We start from the raw sequence: 22,537 nt of genomic DNA, 5'->3' as shown, positions 1-22,537 counted from the left end.
TTATTTTATATCTAATAGTTTGTACCTCTTAATCCTCTACCCCTATATTGCTCCTCCTCCCTTCTCTCTCCCCACTGGTAACCACTAATTTGTTCTCTGTATTTGTGAGTCTGTTTTTTTTGTTGTTGTTACATTCACTAGTTTGTTATACTTTTTAGATTCCACAAATAAGTGATATCATACAGTATTTGTCTTTCTCTGACTGACTTTACTTAGCATAATTCCCTCCAAGTCCATCCATGTTGTTGCAAATAGTAAAATTTCATCTTTTTTTATGGCTGAGTAGTATTCCATAGTATATGTACCATATAGTCATCTCAACACTTGCAAAAAAAGCTTTTGACAAAATTCAATACCCATTTATGATAAAAATTCTTAACAAAGTTGGCATAGAGGGATTATATATACCTCAACATAATGAAGGTCATATATGACAAACCCACAGCCAACATCATACTCAATAGTGAAAAGCATAAAACATTTCCTCTAAGATCAGGAACAAGACAAGGATACCTATTCTTGCCACTTTTATTCAATATGGCATTGGAGGTCCTAGCCACAACAATCAGATAAGAAAAAGAAATAAAAGGAATCCAAATCAGAAAGGAAGAAGTAAAAGTGTCACTATCTGCAGATGACATGATACTATACATAGAAAATTCTAAAGATGCCACCAGGAAACTATTAAAACTAATAAATGAATTCAATAAAGTTCCAGTATAAAAAAATTAATATATGGAAATCTGTTGCATTTCTATACACTAATAATGAAGCTCAGAAAGAAACATTAAAGAAACAATCCCATCTACCATTGCAACAAAAAAGAGTAAAATAACTAGGAAAACCTAACTAGGGAGGTAAAAGACCTGTACTCAGAAAACAGTAAGACACTGATGAAGGAAACTGAAGACAACACAAACAGATGGAAAGATATACTGTGCTCTTGTATTGAAAGAATATTGCTAAAATGAACATACTACCCAAGGCAATCTAGATTCAATGCAATCCCTGGTAAAAGTTTTTGACTATGGTGGTAATAGTGGAGATGGAGGGAGTTATAAAGATTCCTGACATGAGTTGGAGGTCAAGTCAAAACTTGCTGATGGACTGGTTATGAGGGATGCAGAATCAAGGATAATGTCCACATTTCTGGTATGGTAATGCTGTTTTCTGAGACAGGGAAGACCAACAGATTGGGGGTAAATAGCATTACTGAAGCTAGCTTCTTTGAATATTTACTTTTTTTTAATTGTTTTTCAAAGATCTTCAATCCTAAATTATTCTCTCTAACCATATACTCTCTTCCCATAGTCTTTCCAACCATCTTACTTCCTTTATTCCAACTAAACTTTTTCTTTTTCTTCACTTTGACCTTTAATTTCCTCAATCCCGCCTACTTCTCCTGTCCCACCAGCACCCTTCTGTCATCTTTTCCTACTTCAGTTATGAAGTTAGTGAGATATTAAAGATACTATCTCCAGCTTCCTGCATTCCTTCTAGATTCCAACTGGAATCTAAGGGCAGATTCCTACTAGAATCTAATTCATCTTTATATCCCTCTAGGATCTAACCGTTTCTAATATATAATATGTGTTCAAATTTTCTTACTCACCCTTTTGTTCTTCCACCATACTCCTCTTGCTAATCCCTACCCTTGGATAAATTCTACTAAAGCATTGTTGGAGAATCACAAAACTGTCCTGGCTAGATCCAATACCAGCATTAGCATTTATTAACCCTTAACGAAAATTGGACATTGAATTTTTCTCTAATCAACCTTCTCTTACAGTACCTACTACTCTTATTTTCAGATCGTTTCCAATATACTCAAATCTTCAGTGCCTCCCCAGCCTCTTCACTCTCAGCAGATAACTTCTCCTATTCTATTACCACATATATCATACCTGACTTCTCTCAAGTTTCTCCCAAAGTATTTTTACTTTCACTTTAAAGACCTCCCCTCTTCTGTTCTTGATTCAGGGAATGGTTTCTCCTTTCTAAAGCTTATATTTTTATCTCATCTCCCTCCCTGGCTCCTTTGGAACTTCTGCACTTTATTTATTATCAATCTTTTCCACCAAATTCAGTACAAACGAGTTAATCTCTATTCCCTTCACCACCCTGTGAATTGCTGCCTACACTTCTCACCACTGCTCCCACTCTTTGACTATCCCTATCACTTTTCCATTATGGCACTCTTCAAGGTTATCACTGCCATCTAACAGCCACACCTGATGGTCTTCAGCAACTACTACCCTATAGAGAATGTGATACTACTTATTTATTTTTAAATTTCTTTCCTCCCTTGACTTTTTTTTTTTTTGAGGGGGAAGTAATTAGGTTTGTTTGTTTGTTTGTTTGTTTATATTTAGAGGAGGTACTGGGGATTGAACCCAGGACCTTGTGCATGCTCAGCATGTACTCTACCACTTGAGCTATACCACCCCCCCACCCTCCCTTGACTTTAATATCCACTCCTCTCTTGGTTCTTCTTTTACTCTCCTATCTTTATCTCTGATTCATCTTATTCAGTTTGACCTTATACAGAAGCATTCCTGTGGTTCTGGCAGAAGTTCTTCCTCTTTTTTAATCAGACTATTTTCCTTAACAATCATAGTCACTATTGCCTTAACGTAATAAGAGGTACAATATTAGTAAAACTATCTGTATCCAATCCCAACTTTTTTCCTCTGTAATTTCTAAAATTTTACTTCTTCCCATATGGTTCTTCAATACACAAAATGCTACCCACAACTCCCTCAACATTTATTTAGTTTATATTAACTCTTTCACATGAAAAGATTCCTTTGGAGTCCCTAGAAATTGTCAGTGTTGAAATGCTTCCACAATAGGCTGGTAAGTTCCACAGGACAAACCTTTGGAGGGATTCATGGAATGCTACTGAATACAATCTTCAGCAAGGGTAAAAATGGACTTTCCTGTTGAGGAAGTCTGACCCTCAGAATGCAGGGCCCACCATGATCACAGTGTAAACACAAATGGCTCACTTTTTAAAGGAAGAAAATATACTTTATTTTAAAAGTTCAGGTTTGTTTTAAAAATAACATGAGTCAACCCTGAGGGATAGAACTTCAAATACAGAGACAATCACTACTATTTTAACACTACTCTCCAACATTTGGACATTAAAAAACTTACACTCGTCATCCATTCTCTGTTACTTTTGAATTTATTTTTTAACCCACTGTTACACTTCTCATTTGTGGTAGATATTTCTAGAAAATTAAAATTTCCATTTATTCAATAATCTACATCTTTCACTTACCCACCCCTCTTTTGCTCCTGAACAAATGAGGGCTTAAGATCATATTATAGCTCTTTTTCAGACAAGTATTTGGTATAAAGGTGGAGGAATTTTTGATACCTTCTAAAAACAAAACAAAAAGAACTTCACAACAAAGTCTCTCATGCATATGGCTCTTCCTCAATATGTACTCAAGAAATAATGTTATAGTAAGGATCCCTGATAGAGTCTACCACAACCAGTCTATGATGTTCAACTTTTAATGGAGTTTTCTTTTATTAATAGCATTTCCTCTTGCAAACAGATAATAAACCTTATAAAAACTTTACTATTTTGAAACCATTTACTCTTTTATTAAGGAACAGTTAAGTATCTTAAAATCTAACCAATTTACATAAGCTAATAATGCATACCTCTAAATAACTTATCACTTTGCGAGGTCTACATTCATAAACTTCCTTTGCATTTTTGTTTAATATAGCATTAAGAATTTCTTTTAAATCCATCACTCCATAGAATGGGAGACAATTAGCCATTCCTTCTATTTCCAAGTAGTTTTCAGCAATGGAAACTCCTTAAAGAAAAAAATAAATAAAATCACATATATAGTTAGTTTAGTTTTATTTAATCTATATTCCAGAAAATGCCTATTAAAAATAAAATCACTGTTAAAATATTTAGTAAACCATCATTAGAATTTAATAGTCAGGAAAAAGTTTTGTTCCTTAGTTAAGGAACAAATAATAATATCCCATGGGATTTCACATTCACATTTAAGTCATAAGTGCTCAAAGAAGCCACATGTGCTTCATATCATTTAATTTAATCCCAGTTATTACTGTTCTGTTCCCTACATTCGTTTAGAACATTTCTTACTTTGGAGAGAAAATGGAGTCCCATGATACTTACTGAAATGAAACTGGTTTAAATGTTTTAACAACTGCTACTTTTCAAATTCTGTCCTACTGGTATAACATGTAAAGGTCTGAATTATTTTATGATTAGTTTAACTTACAAGTTATTATAAAAATACTCACAGAGTAACATTTTTTCCCAGCTTTATTGAGGTATATTTGACATATAACTCTGTGAAAGTTAAGGTATACAAAGTATTGATGACACACATATATATTGCAAAATGATTACAACCATAGTAACTTTCTGTATTACCACTGAGTAACTTAATAATAAATTAGTAATTTAAGGAAATGAAATACTAATGTTCATTCAAAATATTTTACTAGGATAATGTTCAAAACTTATATATTATCTATTATTTAAAAGACTTTAAATAATTTAATGATTAAAATATAACTAAAACCTAGCAACATGATTGGATATATAATGGGGTAAAATATCTATAACAGCATACATTCCCAAGCATCAAATTTAGCTTCAGAATGCATTTTATAATTTGGGAAAATAGCAGAGATTCTTACTCTTTGGCTACATCTATGTAACAGTGTTCTTAATATTGAAGACCACAAAATGTTACCTATAAGAAAAAAAGTCCACTGTTGGGTAAGTAATAGCTATCAGTGGATAAACTGAAAAAGAGGAGTGATGTAGCTTGAAGAGTTTTAGATCCTGAGATGTCAATGATCTCATCCCTGACCTGTTCCTAGTTACAGACTGGCTGGCTCCTTGACCTGATTGGCAGATGCAATGGTGGGACATTAAAAAGAGTAGGCATCCTAATGTTCTTCCCAGGAAACAACTGGAGACTAATAAGATATACAATCAAGCATGAAGGGATAAAATACAGAGTTCAGTGCAGGGAGACAAAATGACAGTTTGAGCAACTGGGGGAACTTAAATGGGACTTGAAAAAGGGTTTAGACAGGAAAAGAGGAAGTAGCAGAATATTCTAGTTCACATCTTTATATATATATACAGATAGGCAAATTTATCAGTCAAGAGACTTCACTACTGCAGGTTCTATATCATTTATAGTATGATTAGATTGGAAAGCCTAATACTGACTACATTAACCCCAGAAAATTATACATATTTCACAGAATTACTTGTGGATATGGGTAGAAAGTATTTGCCAACAAATGAGGAAACTAAGCAATATTTTAATCTCTGCAAAATTAAGATATGGAAAACTTGAGACATTTGGAATCATGTTCAAGAAGTTTCCATACAGTTCTATGAAGTGCTTCCCAGTTTTCATGGAAAATACTTCAATAAGTGGTTTGATAAGTTTTTATTTCCTAAAATGTATAATTCTTATTGATACAAAATAAAAAGCTATTCTTATTTACAAGCAGAGTTCTTAGGGTTACATTCAGAATCTTTTTCTTTAAAGCCAGAGGTATTCTTCCTCGCTTTCAAGTGCCTTTATCTTTATCCAAAGATGTTTTATGACAATGGGCAAACTGCTGATCAAAAGTTAGTCCAATACAACAGAATGCTCACAAAAGAAAGAGAAATGGTCTTTAAGAAAACATGACATAAAAATCAACAACAGAAAAAGCAGCTAAAAAAAAAAAAAAGAAAACATGCATGTTTTTAATTTGATTTGTTACTGACAAGAGAAATAATGCTGATGATAACCTGAAGTTAATTCCAATCAAATCAAGTCAGTTTGCAGGTGACTGCCTCATTCATTTTCACATCTTTGTACCAGGCAAAGAACCTGGCATTCACAGGACTTGAAAAACACTATCTACAAGCTAAGAGCTGAAGCATCTAACAGACAGAAACTTACTGGGTAACTCAAAAACAAACATGCTCTTTGAACAGATGGTATTATCCTAAATTAAAAAAATTTTTTCTGTGATAACATCCTTCATGAAAAAAATGACACTGTCACCAATGCCACAAAGTTAATTAGGAAAATAGATTAAGAAAAAAAAATTTGCTACACACATACACACACATACACTCTTTGCTTCACACTTCAAATAAATTTTTAAAATGCCAAAAACCCCGAGGAAAAAAGATTTCTAGGAGGACCAAAAATATGACTATAAGTCAGTTCAGGTCAGAAAGTGGGTGCTGGAGGATGGGAAGAAAAGTGAATATTTGAATGCATACCATTGCCAAGTACTATGCTAACTGATTCATTTAAGTACCTAGTTTAGTGCTAACAACTTCATGAAGTAAATATATCAATTTTAATAGGAAATCAACATAAACTAGATAAGAGCTAGGTTCTAAAGGAATATTTCTTGGGTTCATATCCTGGTCCTCCCACTAACTCTGTATCCTTAAGCAAACTATTTCTCCATGCCTCAATTTTTCCATCTATAAAATGGACACAGTAACAGATCTACAGGGCCATTAGAAAGATCAAATGAATTAATACACTTAATACTTAGAATAGTGCCCTGCACATAATAATTATTCAATAATTATTAGTTGTTATTGATGAGGAAACAATGAGGAGGCCAACTGACTTTCCCTAGAGCACATGTTTTTAAATGGGAGAGTTGGGATTTGGACTAACTCTTCACTCCAAATTTAAATATCCAGGTTTGAGGTAGGAGGTAAGAAGTACTGGGTAGGTTTTCTTAAAACTGCAAAAGTCAATAAAATTAAAGTTTAGAACACCAAAGCATTATCTGAATATATCCCATTTCATGATTTTATACATTGTTTTTACTTATTTTCTTTTCATGTCTCAGTAAAACACTCCTTTAAAAATCTTCAACACTGTTTTGTTTTTCTACACTTCAGTCATGGCAAGTTTAGGGTAGGGTGGGAAGGAAACAGTGGAATCATTCTTCCTGGTTCCTTTGTGCCCCTTGATACCAAATGAAGTGAAAAGTAATAGGACAAGATTGGCCTAGGTAGCTAGGGCCAAAGGCAGTTAAGTATGGAAATTATGAAAGAACAGAGAAGGGGCCAGCCAGGAATACTGAAGCCTCCTAGCCAGATGGATTTTCTCTTTTTCTCCCCACCTACAATTTCCACAGTAAGCAGAGAGTACTATCACAGTCTTTTGAGCAAAGCCACAGAATCAAATCATCCATTCTTCAAATAGCCAGACTGCTGATATTACATATCCAACTGGCAAAACAAGTAAATGCTTTTAAAAAAGGAAAGATGTCCATTTTTGTTAGTCCATTCTAGTATCCTACATATTTATTTGTTTTTATCATCTAAAGGAATATTTAATAATTTAGGTAAACAAAGCAGGCAGTTTGCATATTGTGACAAAGGATGGCAAAAATTAAAATGAAAGTACTAGATTAGTTATGAAGATGCAAAAATAAGGCAATGGACTGAAAGAGTTGCCAAACTTGCTTGTTTCAGGCAGAGGTAACCTTTTTTTCAATATGACTGTTTTTACACAGCTGACATTGTACTTTAGATGAAACAAAAATATACCATGATATCTGTAAATTATGAAACCCAAATGTACCTATGGAACAAAACTTATTTTTCTAAATCAGGAAACATTAAACCATATTATCATACCTGGTGTCAATTTTATCTTGAAACCATTAGCTGTAAGACGAGGATCTGACAGGTAAGTTGATCCACTGTATCTCTGGTCATCTGCTGTCATTTTATATAAAATCTCTAAATAATGAGATCCATTAAAAAGACTGAAAAAGAAAGTATGGCTCTTTAAATAACCTATTAAATATATAAAATTAAATAAGGACTTAATGGGAAAAAGTTAATCCAAGGGCCCTTTAAAAAGTGTTATTATCAGCAACCAAAGTACAAAGGTTATTAAGTAGCTGGTAAGAAACTACTTTTTTACATTTCTGTTAATATTTTATAGACCTACTACATAAAGTATACAGAAAGCAGGAAAAATAGACATAAAAGAGTTTCTATCATCTAGAATGTTACAAACTAATTGTGTTCTATGTTACAGTACAGGATAATGAGCTAGGATTTCTTCAGTAAAATCCTGTACCCCTTGAAAAAGTCAGTGAATAGATGATATCTTTGCCCTGGAAGGCTGAGAACCCCACTGGCTGTGAGAGCAGATACCACAGAGAAGAGACCTTTGGCTAAAATATCAGATGTGCTCTGTCTGGTCTAACAGAACATCCAGAAGATAATCTGAGAACTGAAAGTGGTAATGGTGGTGGTGGTGGTGATGGTATAGTATAAAATAGGTGGTACAGGATCTTAAGATACTGTCTAGAGTGGAATTTTGGATCCACCACTTATTTACTGACTATATGAACCTTGATGAATTACTTAACATCTCTGTGTTTCAGTTTTCTCATTAAAGTGTGGATATCTTTCCATCAAAGCAAAGGGATTAATGTTCCTGTCATGTAGTAAGTGCTCAATAAACATTAGACACTGTCGTTATTATTACTGAGCTCTACTTTGTATTTTATAGACATCTAAATTATTCTGTTGATAGATAAACTACCTAACTTACATTAAAACCCTGATGCAAAAATTGAGTCCAACCCATGATTAACCTGTTTATGATTCAGTTTATTTCTATTATTATAGCATATTACTAACTATGATGGGGTGTCATATTTCAGAAGAAAGGTGAAAACAATTTTGAATTAAGCCTTGTTGCTATCCATGTTCAAATAAGAAAGATTTATTCTCAGGCCAGTATGGGCCCAAAATAATAATTTTTTAACATTTTTTATTGATTTATAATAATTTTACAATGTTGTGTCAAATTCCAGTGTAGAGCCCAATTTTTCAATTATACATGAACATATATATATTCATTGTCACACTGTTTTCTCTGTGAGCTACCATAAGATAGTGTATATATTTCCCTGTGCTATACAGTATAATCTTGTTTATCTATTCTACATTTTGAAATCCCAATCTATCCCTTCCCACACCCTGCCCCCTTGGCAACCACAAGTTTGTATTCTACGTCTGAGTCTGTTTCTGTTTTGTATTTATGTTTTGTTTGTTTGTTTGTTTTTGTCTAATAATTTTTAATGTATTTGTTTTTGAATAAGAACATCAAAGAAAAATATTTTTAAGAATCTATAATTTGTACAAACACAAAAAGATTTTTGAAATCTAAATGAAAATTTACAAGTAGCATTTAGAAAAGTAATCAAGTATAAAATTTCAAATACACCCTCGCTCTTTTCAAGGGAAGAAAAAGAAAAGTGCTGTATTAATTCTTTTTAACTCTTCCTTTGACAGTTTCCTAGGCCAATCTTAAGAGAATACTGTGAAAGATGCTGGACTTTAGTTACTGTGATTACTGTTGCCTTAATTTAAAAGATAGCTTTAACAAATGTTATCCTCATTCTGGCCCTATTTCCTTCTTTCTGGAGGCAAGGTCTTTTTAACACTAGGGTTTTAATACATTTTGTAAATAATTTTTGATTTATTCTTGGAAGTTCTGAAACAAATTTCTGTCCTAAAAAAAATTTCTCATTATCTTTTTTATTTCAAGTTTTTATCTCCTTTGCCCTTTCTCCTGTCAGATTAAAAATTATTAAGTATAAAAAAGTGAAATGTTAGTAGGTTAGTTAATAGTTACTTGTTTTTACAGAAAACAATTTGCTCATGTAGGATATAAAAAGGAAATACCCCATTTTACTATCTCTAGTAAAATTAGTTCAGGCAATAATCATTAATGGATAAAACCATTAAATGGAAAAGTTGACAGGGAACTTTAAGGTAGAAGATCAGGTTGTCAGCAGCTGAATCCAGTGATAAGTACCTTTTGATGTAATGAAAAATGAAGCACATAGCACCACCTACTAACCAGTCTTACCAGAAAGTAGAATCTAAAGCTATTCAATCCTCCTGAGCTAACTTCCATTTAAAAATGGGAGAGGAATAGATAAACAAGTTTCTACTGCATAGCACAGGGAACTATATTCAGTATCTTGTAGTAACCAATAGTGAAAAAGAATATGAAAAGAAATATATGTATGACCAAAACATTATGCTGTATACCAGAAATTGACACAACATTGTAAACTGACTATACTTCAATAAAAAAATAAAAATAAAAAATTTTTCTTAAATGGGAGAGGGAAAAACCAGTTAACACCACAAGGAAGCAAAAGAGACAAATAGAGACAATGGGCTATTCCAATGAACAAGTGACTCAATACCCACATTAAGTTAACACTGTAATACTAGAAGAGATTTAAAAAACATAAAATGTAATGGGTGGACTTTATTTATATACAAATTAAACTTAATAATTTTAAAACTATAAAAAGACATTTTGAGACAATGAGGAACAATTCCAAGGAATTATTGTGTAAGGTATGATAAAAGCATTGTGATTACAGAAGAAAATAGCCATTTTTTAGAGAGATACACTGAAAGCTGTAAGGGTGAGAACTGTTATAAAATTCTTTAGCAAAGGAAAGAAAATATGTGTATATATGTGTGTTTGTGTGTGTATACCTACATGAACAGATAGAGCAAGTGTGACAAAATCTTGATAACTGTTGATAAAGGCATTAATAGTATAATTCTATTTTGGTGTATGTTTGAAATGCTATAACAGAGTTCACAATGAAGAAGAGTCATGGCAATCCAACATCAGAGTTACCCTGGGGAAATCACTACTGTACAGGGAGAAGTGAGCTTGTATTTATTAACTGCAGAAATAAATTATGTAGAATACTTTAAAATTATTTATTTAAAAGCAATTAATTCCATTAAAGATTAGAATTCAAGTTTAAAAAATTTCTTTAAATAAGTATCATTTTTCCCTACTAGGAAACACTTTCAACTTTTACTTTCAATTTCAATAATAAATGGTTAGAGTAAAAAAAATTATTATTATTTCACCATACCTCTCTGTTAATATAATTGGCTTTTCCAGTGGCTCTGCAGGAAGTTTATGATTCTCAAGAAGCCTCTTAAATAGCAGAGCTTCTTCCACTCTGTATGGATTTAATAACATTATCTCTGTTTTGGATGTAATTAGCCATGCATCAGGAAACTTGAGATTGTGGATCAAGCAAAGTTCGTCCTTTTCTTCTAAGTCAAATTTCTCATGTTTATCAAAATTCTTTTTTAAGTTTTCCATAGAAAAGGGGATCTGAACCATTTTAATGTTCTGATTCTTTTTTTTTTCACATTGGGACTGAAAGAGCTCATCAAGTTTTGGCTGATTAGATAATGAAGTCTTTAACTTGTGCTTCTGTGCCAAATTCCATGCGCTGGTGGGTTTTATCCTTTTTTTGCCATCTTTTAATACTTGTGACTCCTGTTCAATGGCTCTCTTGACTTGCCTATTGTATCGTTCCAAGTCTTTAGCAGCCTTCTCTTCATATCTATGAATAGAGATAAAACAGAACTAATAAGGTCATAATCAGAAATTTAATAAAAATTTTAATATAAATTTTATAAAAAAAAAAAAAAGAGCTGACATTCCAGGTCCAGTAATGACAGAAGACCTTGTATTGGACTAACCCTCCCCTATAACTATGATAAACTCTGAACAAAATATAGAAATCAGCTATTTAAAATAGGCATTGATGAACCATGAAAAGCATAAAGAATCTGGAATGGATGCAACCCTTGAAAAAAAAGAGATCCACATTTATACCACTTTTACCCAGAGGGCAGTACCCAGCATTAAGGGAGAGTGGCAAGAACTCAGTCAGAAACCTGTACTCTTACTATACTGAGTCATCAGAAGACAACTCCTGGCTTCCAAAACAACTGGAAATTGAGGGAGAAAAATCCCATATGTGAACGCCTACAGGAAAATAACCACTAGGAAGCTAAATGAGCTAAACAGAGATTTCAGTGGCTGCCCACTGCAGAAGAAATGGAGTTTGGAGTTTAAATTCCACACAATTAGATGGCTTGGTAAACACTTTGACCTTTCAATTAAAACTGGAGGAGGGCCACATTTTACAAGTAAGAAAAAAACCAAACAAACACAAATTATGTCCTAGAACTAAGGAAGATGCCCTGGGACTACCTACAAAATTTAACTAGTCTTTGCCTAAGGAAGTGTAAAATAAAGCCTCCACAAGCTCAAGGTCATCTGTCAGCAATTTAAATGCGTGTAGAACAAAACCTAACACTTTTCAGAAGAAGATAATAGAATCCAGAGTCTCTACAACATATCACTCACAATGTCCATTATACAATCAAAGTTATCACTCAAGCAGTAAAACAGGAAAATGTGAGTTACACTAAAGAGAAAAAGTGGACAGTAGCAACCAACCTCAAGATGATGCAGATGCTGGAACTGCAAAAAGAATTTTTTAAAATATGTTTTTGTACATATTTAAGGACTTAAGGAAAAAATGATCATAACGAGAGACTAGAAGCGGAAATCTCAAAAAGGGAAATGATAAAAAAGAACCAAATGGAAATGAAAATTCTAAAACTAAAAAATACAGTATGTGAAACGAAAAATTCACTAGGTAGACTTAACAGGAGACTAGAGAGGGCAAAAAAAAAAAAGGGGGGGTCAGTAAACTTAAAGACAGATCAATAGAAATAATCCAATCTGAACAACAGAGAGAAAAATGACTGAAGAATCACCTCAGTGACCTATGTATGGCACAATAAGCAATCTAACATACATGTAACTGGAGTCCCAGATTAAAAAAAAACCAAAAGTGATGGGGAAAAAAACAAAGAAATTATGGCTGAAAATTATCCAATTTGGATAAATACATTTTACAGGTCCATGAAAGTCAATGAAACCCAAGCAGGATACATGCAAAGAAATCCACAGCTAAATATATTAGAATCAAACTGCTGAAAACCAAAGATAAAGATAAAATCCTGGAAGCAGAGAGGAAAAGAAAAGATATTACAAAGAAGAAACACCACAACAAATGATAGATATAACCTCTCATCATAAGCAGTTTAGATCCAGACAACAGTAACATCTTTCAGGTGCTAAAAGAATCCAGAATTCAATTCTATCTATAAAAATGTCCTTCAAACATGAGGGTGAAACAGACATTTCAGATAAAAGAAAACTGTAAATCAGATATAGTATAATTACACTATTAAGAAGTGTCACCACATAGAAACTCAGATCTATAGGAGAAAAATGATGGGCACCAAAAATGGTAACTATGTAGGTAAACAGAAAAAAAAAAAAAACTGTTTCAAAAAATTCTTATTTCTTTGAAGGCTAATTGTTTAAGTAAAAAAAAAAAAGCATTTTAAAGTGAGGTTTTCTTTATGTAGATGTGAAACATATGACATCAGTTGCATAAAGGACAGGGGTAATAAGTGGAATTATTAGAACATTTTAATAATTTTATGTGCAATGGTATCCAATTAACTCTAAGTAGATTATGATATATTAAAGATGTATAATGTATTCCCCAAAGCAAAAAATTAGGCAAAGTCAATAGAGGAATTAAAATTAAATATTAAGTTACATTCTTTTAACCCTAGAGAGGCTGCTCTCTTCCAAAACAAGGATGAACAGAAAAACAAAATGGAGAAGGAACAGGAAAATGGCAGACCAAAACAAAACCATATCAATTACTACATTACATGGACTAAATCTTCCATTTGAAAGGTAAAGACTGTCAGACTGAATTTCAAAAGCAAGATCCAGAGATGCAGTGGTGTAGTCAAGATGGTACAGTAGGAAGACTCTGAGCTCACCTTCTCCCATGGGCACAACAAAATTACAACTATTTACAGAACAACTATCGATGAGAATGAACTAAAAGACTAGTAGAGAAGATCTTCTATAACTAAAGATATAAAGAAGGAACCACAATAAGATGGGTAGTAGGGGCAGAGTTGCAATATAATCAAGACCCATAACCCCAGGGTAGGAGATCCACAAAGAAAAGGACAATTACAGCTGAAGAGGTTCTTCCCAAGGAGCACGGAGCCCCACATTTGGATCCTACACTGGGAAGGGAAGCACTCAGAACATTTGGCTTTGAAGGGCTTACCTTCAGTGGAGCCAGAGGGCTTTGGGAAATAGAGACTCCACACACAAAATCTCATACACTCCAAGACTTAGGGCAAAAGCAGTAGTTTGAAAGGAGCTGGGGTCAGACCCACCTGCTGATCTTGGAGAGCCTTCCACAGAGGCAAGAGACAAATGGAACTCATCTTGGGGACACAGATGCTGGCAGCAACAATTTTGGGGAGCTCATTCTACTACATGGACATTGGTACTGGCAAGTACCATTGTGGAATCCTCCCTCTAGCTTATTAGCCTCAGGACCCAGTCTTGCCCCCACTCTCTACCCTGTCAGCACCAGTACTGAGACACCTCAGGCCAAGCAGCTAACCAGTCAGGGACACAGCCCCAGATACCAGCAGGCCAGCTGCCATAGGACCCCCTGAGCCCACAACCACCCTAGGAAGCTGCCCTCTACACCAGTAGGCCCAGGACCTGACCCCACATACCACAGCATGGTCCCTCTGAGACCCCCAGCCAGCCATTGGTACCAACCATGATAGAAAACGAACTCTGTGACCCCAGGACCCTGCAGCCAGTGACCCCAAGATCCAGCTCCACCCACCAGTGTGCCGGCACTAGCTCCAGGATCTGGCATCATGCACCAGTGGGTCAACACCAACTGTAGTACATCCCAGACTCCACAGCCAGCCATGTCAGGAACCAGCCCCATTCATCAGCAGGCTGATACCCCAACTCTGGGACACCCAGCTTTGGGACACCCCAACTACACAGAGCACTGTCAGGAACCACCCCAGCCTACCAGCAGGCAGACCTGGGACCTCCAGTCTGTAGCCAGCCACCTTGAGACCCAACTCCACCCACCAATGGGCCAGGACTATACTCAGAACCCACCAGGACTCTGTAGCCAGTCACCTCAAGACCTGGCCCCACCCACCAGAAGATGGCACACTTTGTACAAGGTAGGGCATGGCAAACAACCAGAGTGGGACCAGACACACCTACCAGCGCACCCACAGGAGTCAGGCCACTACAACAAAAGGACCCACATAGGCTGCATAGAGGGCACCCCTAAAGCATATAGCTCTGGTGATCACATGAGAGTGTGCTATTGAGCTGCACACGATGTCTTCTACATAAGGCCACTTCTCCAAGATGGGGAAAGGGAATCAGCCTACCAAATACATAGAAATAAAAACAGCAAATTAGGCAAAATGAAGCAACAGATAAGTATGTTCCAAAAAAGGAACAAGATAAAACACGAGAAGAACTAATTAAAGTGGAGATAAGCAATCTATCCAATAAAGAGTGTAAGGTAATTATCATAAAGATGCTCAAAGAAACTTGGATTTCTCAAAGAATGAATGAACACAGTGAGATGTTAGAAGTTTCAAACAAAGAGTGAGAAAATATAGATAACCAACAAAGATGAAGAATACAATAAGTGAAATGAAAAATATACTAGGAGGAATCAACAGTTTAGGTGATACAGAGGAATGGATCAGTGAACTGGAACACAGTGTACTGGAAATCACTGAAGCTGAACAGGAAAGAAAAAAGAATAAAAAGAAATGAGGACAGTTTAAGAGACCTCTGGGACAACATCAGATGTACTAATATTCTCATTATGGGGGTCCCAGAAGGAAAAGAGAGAGAGAAAGGGGCAGAGAACATGTCTGAAGACATAATAGATGAGAACTCCCTAAACCTGGGAAAGGAAACAGACATCCAGGTCCGGATGCAGAGAGTCCCAAACAGTAACAGCCCAAAGAGGACCACACCAAGACACACTGTAATTAAAACTGCAAAAAGGAAAGATAAAGAGAGAATGTTAAAAGCAGTAAGGGAAAAGCAACAAGTTATATACAAGGCAACTCCCATCAGGCTATCAGTTGACTTTTCAGCAGAAACTCTGCTGGCCAGAAGGGAGTGGCATATATTTAAAGTGATGAAAGAGAAAAACCTACAACCAAGAATACTCTACCTGGCAAGGCTTTTGTTCAGATCTGATAGATCAAAAGTTTTACAGACAAACAAAAGCTAAGAGTTCAAATCACAGCCACCCCAGCTTTGTAAGAAATGTTACAGACAACAAATAACAAATGTTGGTGAGGATGTGGAGAAAAGGGAACCCTCATGCACTGTTGATGGGAATGTAAATTGGTACAGCCAGTGTGGAAAACAGTATGGATATTCCTCAAAAAATTAAAATGTGACCTACAATATGACCCAGCAATTCCATTTCTGGGTATTTATCTGAAGAAAATGAAAAAAAAACATTAATTCAAAAAGATACATGCACTCCTATGTCCATTGCAGCATTATTAACAACACCCAAAATATAGAAGCAACCAAGTGCTCATCAACAGATGAATGGTTAAAGAAGATGTAGTATATATATACAACAGAATACTACTCAGCCATAAAAAGAATGAATCTTATCATCTGCAACTACACAGATGGACCTAGAGGGTATTATGCTAAGTGAAATAAGAAAGACAAATACTGTGTGATTTCACTTATGTGTGCAATCTAAAAAGCAAACGAACAAACTTAACAGTCACAGATATACAGAACAAACAGGTGGCTGCTGGGGATGGGTTGGGGAGGAGAAAAATAGGTGAGGGAGATTGAGAGGTACAAACCTTCAGTTAAAAAATAAGTAAGTCATGGGTATGAAATGTACAGTGTGGGGAAAATAGTCAATAATTTGGTTAATATCTTTGTATGATATTAACATAGCAAGATGATTCACATAGCAATCATTTTGAAATGTATGGAAATGTTGAATCAGTACATTTGTGTACCAGGAACTAACATAGTGTCATAGGTCAATGACATTTCAAAAACAAACAAACACACAAACAAACCTAAGAGTTCAGATGTGTGGTTACCAGAGGCAGAGGGTGCAGGAACGGGGAACTTGATGAAAGTACAAACTGGATGAAAGTACAAAAGGTACAAATTTCCAGTTTTAAGACAAGTAAGTACTAGGGAGGTAATGTATGACAAGATAAATAAAATTAACACTACTGTATGTTATGTATGAAAAATATTAAGAGAGTAATCCTAAGTTTTCATCACAAGGAAAAAAATGTATTTTTTTTCCAGTTCTTTAATGTACCCATATGAGATGATGGCTGTTCACTAAACTTATTGTGGTAATAATCATTTTATGATGTATGTAAGTCATATCATTATGCTGTACCCCTTAAACTTATGCTGTATGTCAAGTATATCTCAATAAAACTGGAAGACAAAAAATGTAAAAATTCAAAACATGAATATTTTACATGAAGTGACTCCTAATATTTTTTAAATTATCAACATTTGGAAAATGCACTTCATCAGAAACACCTTCACCTTCAGTATAGCTGTATATTTTTGTTTCATATTTACTCTTGCTTTTGCATACTGCATACATACAATGTTTTTTATTCTACTAATCTAGGTAAGCACATGTTGCCAAGCTGCTTTCAAGTATTTAATCAACTTCCTATGCAATATTCTGGTCTAATTTCTTAGGGAAAAGCACCAAGAGAATCACAATGAATCTTTTTCTATCAAGGCATCACCAAATCTCAGGGGAAAAAGTACTAAAATTCAATAAAGCCAATTTTTAAAAAATCTGTAACAATTAAAAATTTTAAATCAAGGAACATAAAGCACTATCAGGTATAGCAAAATAAAAATGTAGACCACTAAGAAAAAAAAAAACAAAATTCAGCTATACTTGTCCACAAGAGTTACACAGATAGTTTGAGGGGGAAAAGAAAAAGGCACAGATAGTTTGAAAGTAGAAGAATGGAAAAGATACACCATTCAAATAGTAAGCATAAGGAAGAGTAGCTATAGTAATATAAGATAAAATAAATTTCTAAAGAAGAAACAATACCACAGGTAAAGAGCAACATTTCATAATGGCAAAAGGGGCCATTAGGAAGATATACCAATCACAAATGTGCACGCACCTAATAACAGAGCTTCAAATTACATGAAGCAAAAATTCATATTTCTAAAGGTAGAAATATATCCAGAATCATACCTGGGAACTTTAATATCCCTCCCTAATAACTGACAGAACTAGACCAAAAAATAAAAATCACTAAAGCCATAGATGATTTCAGCAACACTATCAACTACCTTGACGTATCATTTTAGAACACTATATCTAATAGCTGCAAAATTCAGATTCTTTTTAGATGTCCATGAACATTCATCAAGATATGTTGCTAAGCTTGATTCTCAATAAATTTCAAAAGGTTTAAATATAACCGTATTTTCCCTATCTATGACAAAATTGATTAGTAATCAGTAGCAATAAGATGATTAGAAAATTTCCAAATATATGGAAACTAAACAACACAGCTTTATTCATAATTGCCCCAAACTGGAAAGATGTCCATCAACTGGAAACTGGAAAAACAAACTGTGGTATATTTATACAACTGAATAGTACTCATCAATTAAAAAGAATAAACTATATAGATATAGTGAACAAACATGGATAAAAATCAAAAAAATATTTTGTTGTGGGGAAGAAGCCAGACATAAAGGAGTACATACCATTATGATTTAAAATATATAAAGTTCAGGTACTGGCAAAACCAAGCTAGTGTGACAGAAATCAGAACAGTGGCTGTGTATGAAGACCGGCTTGTAAGGTGGCATGAGGGAACTTTCTGGGTTGATGGAAATGTTCTATGTTTTGTTTGTGGCTGTGGTTTCATGGGTGTACACATATAAAAACACATTAAACTATATACACCGTTAAGATCTATGTAATTCACAGCAGCTAAATTTTACCCAATTTTAAAAACCATTTAAGGTATAGGCACTAAAAAAAAAATTAAGTAAAATAATAAAAAAAGGAGTAAATTTCAAATCTGAAAAGCTCCTTAAACATTTGCTGTAACATTAACATAAAATAAACAATTCTTTAAGCACAACAAAATTTACACACATTTACTAATTAGTACTACTAAAAGTCACTATGACACTCAAAATTAAAATTATATGATTAAATTTATAATGGTTTCACAGCTAAATGTCAATTTTTTTCAGTTACTATTTATTTCTCATTTCAGAGTCAGCAATGAAAAAATAAATTCAAATACACTGAACACATCCAAACCATCTAATTCAATTTCAAAGGTATAAGATAATGGGCCTTTTAAAATTACGTTGCCTAAGAAGTTATAAGGTCCTTTCTTTTTGGTTAATACTAATAGGAGTAAAATGAAACTTCCAGGGCCAAAGACAGTCTGGCATAGCATTTATATAAACCCGTTTCTAAAAAACTGAGATGCCTGGGTCCTACCCTTAGTTTCTAAGACTCCACATTTAGGCTGCAGTTGGGCAGCACAGTTTTTAAAGAGCTCCATGGGTGATTCTGATGCATACAGAATTGAAAACTACTTTTTGCACAGACCTCAGGGGCAGGCAGGCAGCCTGGTTCTGACATTTCGTAGCTCTGCAAACCTACACGAATGATTTAACTTCCCTGTGCCTCAGTAGGCTTGTCTGTAATATCTAGACAATCTACACTTAGCTAATAGTTTTGATATGAGGAATAAAATGAGTTAAAATGTCTTAAGTACTTAGAATAGTGCTTGGCACACAGTAAATGATAATAAATGTTTGCTATCATTATTTTCTATCAAGAAACTTAATGAATGAATGGGGCACATGATTGACTAAAGGTTGGTGGTAATTATTTAAGTAAACTTGCTAAAATTTTTTAAAATGGAGTTTTAAATTTGAGACTAGAAAATGTTGTTTCTAATCTTAAACGCCTCTTTTGGTTACTGACCAGACCACAGTCATTATTTTTTATATTATTTTCTCCTATTTTCACTTAGATCTGAAGTTCTGGACTGGTAATATGAAAAACAAAACTTTCAATACTTCTAATAGGTACTATAAATAAGTATTTTTAGCTCTTGCACATTCATTTTTAAGATTTTTCCCCTATGGTGGAAAATGAGTTTAAGATGAAAAGTCACCATTTTTAATTAATTATAATGTACAAATTTTTACATATGGTACTAATCTTTTGATTTAGTCAAGAAGTCAAATTAGTTTCTTGGGAAATATAAAAAGGTATCTCCAAAGGAATATTAAGTAAATGTAAGTAAAAACAGCTGCTATTTTTGACTTAATATCATTAAGGGATTTAGTAACTTGAATGAGAAATATTAATTCTGATCTGATCAGTAATCAATTCAAAATGTAAAATGTTTTTGTGACTTTACATAGAAAGTTAATTTACCATTTTCAATAGTGCCCCAATTACAACATTATTCATAGTTGTTTTAAGTAGAAGTATGTTCATTGCTACTGAAAATCAAAGTTCAAATTCACATCAATTGACTGAGACCCCAGTGGCAGGACACATGGCCTAAATCTTGTTTCCAACCCACTAGAGGAAAGGAGAAGAAAGCAAGGGGGAAAAACATCCAGAAAGGAAAAAAAGGAAGTATTCCTACTACAAAGTCTGTACTAAGCTCTCGGCAGAAAACTGTGATCCTAGGTCTTATTTAAACTCTCTGAACTTTCAATGATCTTCCCTGACTTCCCCTATTTTTCTTTATTGCACTCTGCCATAATCTATCCCTGCCATAGAAGGCATCTTTCAGTTCCTCAGTAACACCTTTTCCTTCTAGCTACTGGACCCTCTGACATGCTGTTCCTTCTACATAGACAATTCCCTACACCACTGTGATTAACTTCTATTCAAGGAAGCATTTCCAGTCCCACAGATATGATTATGCCCAATTGCTAAGCGTTTTCATAACTCCTTATATTTCTTTTATTTAAAACCTCTTCACATTCTATGATTACTATTTGTTTAATAGTGTCTTCCTTACCAGATCGCATGTATGTGAGTAGTGAAAGTATGTTTTATTTAGTATTTATCACTGTATCTGTAATGACTAGCTAGGGTCCTGTACCCAGAATGTCCTCAGTAAATATCTCCTAACTGAAGGGAACAAGGAAGGAGAAGGGAAGGGAAGGGGAAAAAGGAAGAGAGGGAAGGGAAAAGGGAGGAAAGAGGAAGGGAAAGAAATAAGCAAGAATACGAAAAAAGGGAAGAAAAGAAAGAATGGATGGGAAGGTTGATTATCTATAGAAGAGGAGTCTATTCTCATATCCCTTAGCACCTCTTGTAGTATTTAAGAGCATGGAAAGAATTCTAAGATAAAGACTAGAAGAGAAATGGTAGTTAGTATGATTCTTGAATGTAACATTTTTGCTCTACCTTCTCAATAATGTGATTTTAGACCTAGTCTATCATGGTCCCCAGGCCCTGGCTCTGGAAGATTCTAATAGAGCATTTTGTGACATAGAGTAAACTCTTTAATCCCAAGATAACTATATTTCCTTCACAGGTTTCTACTTCTGGCCTTCAAATTAAATTTAATCTTGAATATACAAATGAAAAATAATGTCAATCACAACAGAGAAATTTCCTTTCCACAGATTAAAAACTCTGATTAACACCATGAGCAATTATTTACTATGTACCAGTCACTTATCCTGTGTCACAACACACAGTATCTTATTTAATCCTCATTACAATCCAGGAGATACTGTCCACGCATTTTTACAAAAAGCTAGCAAAGAGAACTGGGGTCAGAACCCAGGTGTAGCTTCAGAGGTTTCCTCCTGACCAACAATGCCTTTTTTGTCTACCTTAGTCAATAAGACAGAGAAAATTTTCAATTCCAGAATCCTTCCTGATAATAAACAAATTTTTAGATGAGGTCTATTTTAACCATAATCCTTTTACCTTAACAGCTTGGGGCCTGCAGGAAGAAACAACACTGATATTCCTCAAGGAAATGAATGATACTTGCTGTTGTGAGGCTGCAAGGGAATAGCTATCTTAAACTGTTACACCCCCTACTTTGATGAGAACTGGAAATACCTATGCTTTTTTTCTATTCTCAGACAACTCTCAATCATCAGTTCTCTGGTCAATATAATTCAACTTATATGGGCTTGCTGTATTAGAAGTTAAATGCACTCGTCTTTAAACTGCATCTGTCATTTAGGTAAAACTAAAGGTAATAATATGTGAATCTAATTTGCATCATGATTCAGATAAACTTAAAAAAATCAACGTTCATGATATAATTAGAAATTTGAACACTGAATATTTGATGATACTAAAATTCATGTTTTAGAAAATTATGACAATTGTATTATGGCTCTATTTAAAGCACGAGTATTTTTATCTTTTATAGATACATATTAAAATATTTATGAAATAGAGGATATTATCCAAGGGTTTGCTTCAGAATAATGATGGTGACAGTGGGGAAGTGAAGTGAATGGAGGTAAGGATGAAGTGCAGCGGACCATGAGGAGGGTCAGTGAGACAGGGTTTCAGTAGTTAGCAAACAAGGGTTCATTGTACTGTTTTGTCTACTTTTGTATATGTTTGAAAAAAGAACAAAAAACACAAC

The 22,537-nt window shown here is 34.3% G+C and overlaps 1 protein-coding gene across 5 annotated transcripts in view; it reads right to left on the bottom strand.

Annotated features, from left to right (window-relative positions):
* PMS1 (PMS1 homolog 1, mismatch repair system component) overlaps positions 1 to 22,537 on the bottom strand; it is an 88,878-nt gene that overhangs the window by 1,531 nt on the left and 64,810 nt on the right. For 4 of the 5 annotated variants that reach the window (XM_031451786.2, XM_010991922.3, XM_031451788.2 and 1 more), the window contains 3 exons: positions 10,993 to 11,475; positions 7,694 to 7,824; positions 3,679 to 3,839 (listed from right to left, as the gene is read on the bottom strand). In XM_031451786.2, the coding sequence (XP_031307646.1) occupies positions 3,679 to 3,839; positions 7,694 to 7,824; positions 10,993 to 11,475 (775 nt within the window). Of the gene's footprint in view, positions 1 to 3,678; positions 3,840 to 7,693; positions 7,825 to 10,992; positions 11,476 to 22,537 lie in introns of those variants that run through there. The other variant, XM_064484981.1, reaches the window with a different exon arrangement.

This window comes from Camelus dromedarius, chromosome 4, assembly GCF_036321535.1.
Source record: "Camelus dromedarius isolate mCamDro1 chromosome 4, mCamDro1.pat, whole genome shotgun sequence".
Lineage (NCBI taxonomy): Eukaryota > Metazoa > Chordata > Mammalia > Artiodactyla > Camelidae > Camelus > Camelus dromedarius.
This window is presented reverse-complemented; position numbering and strand designations above follow the sequence as displayed.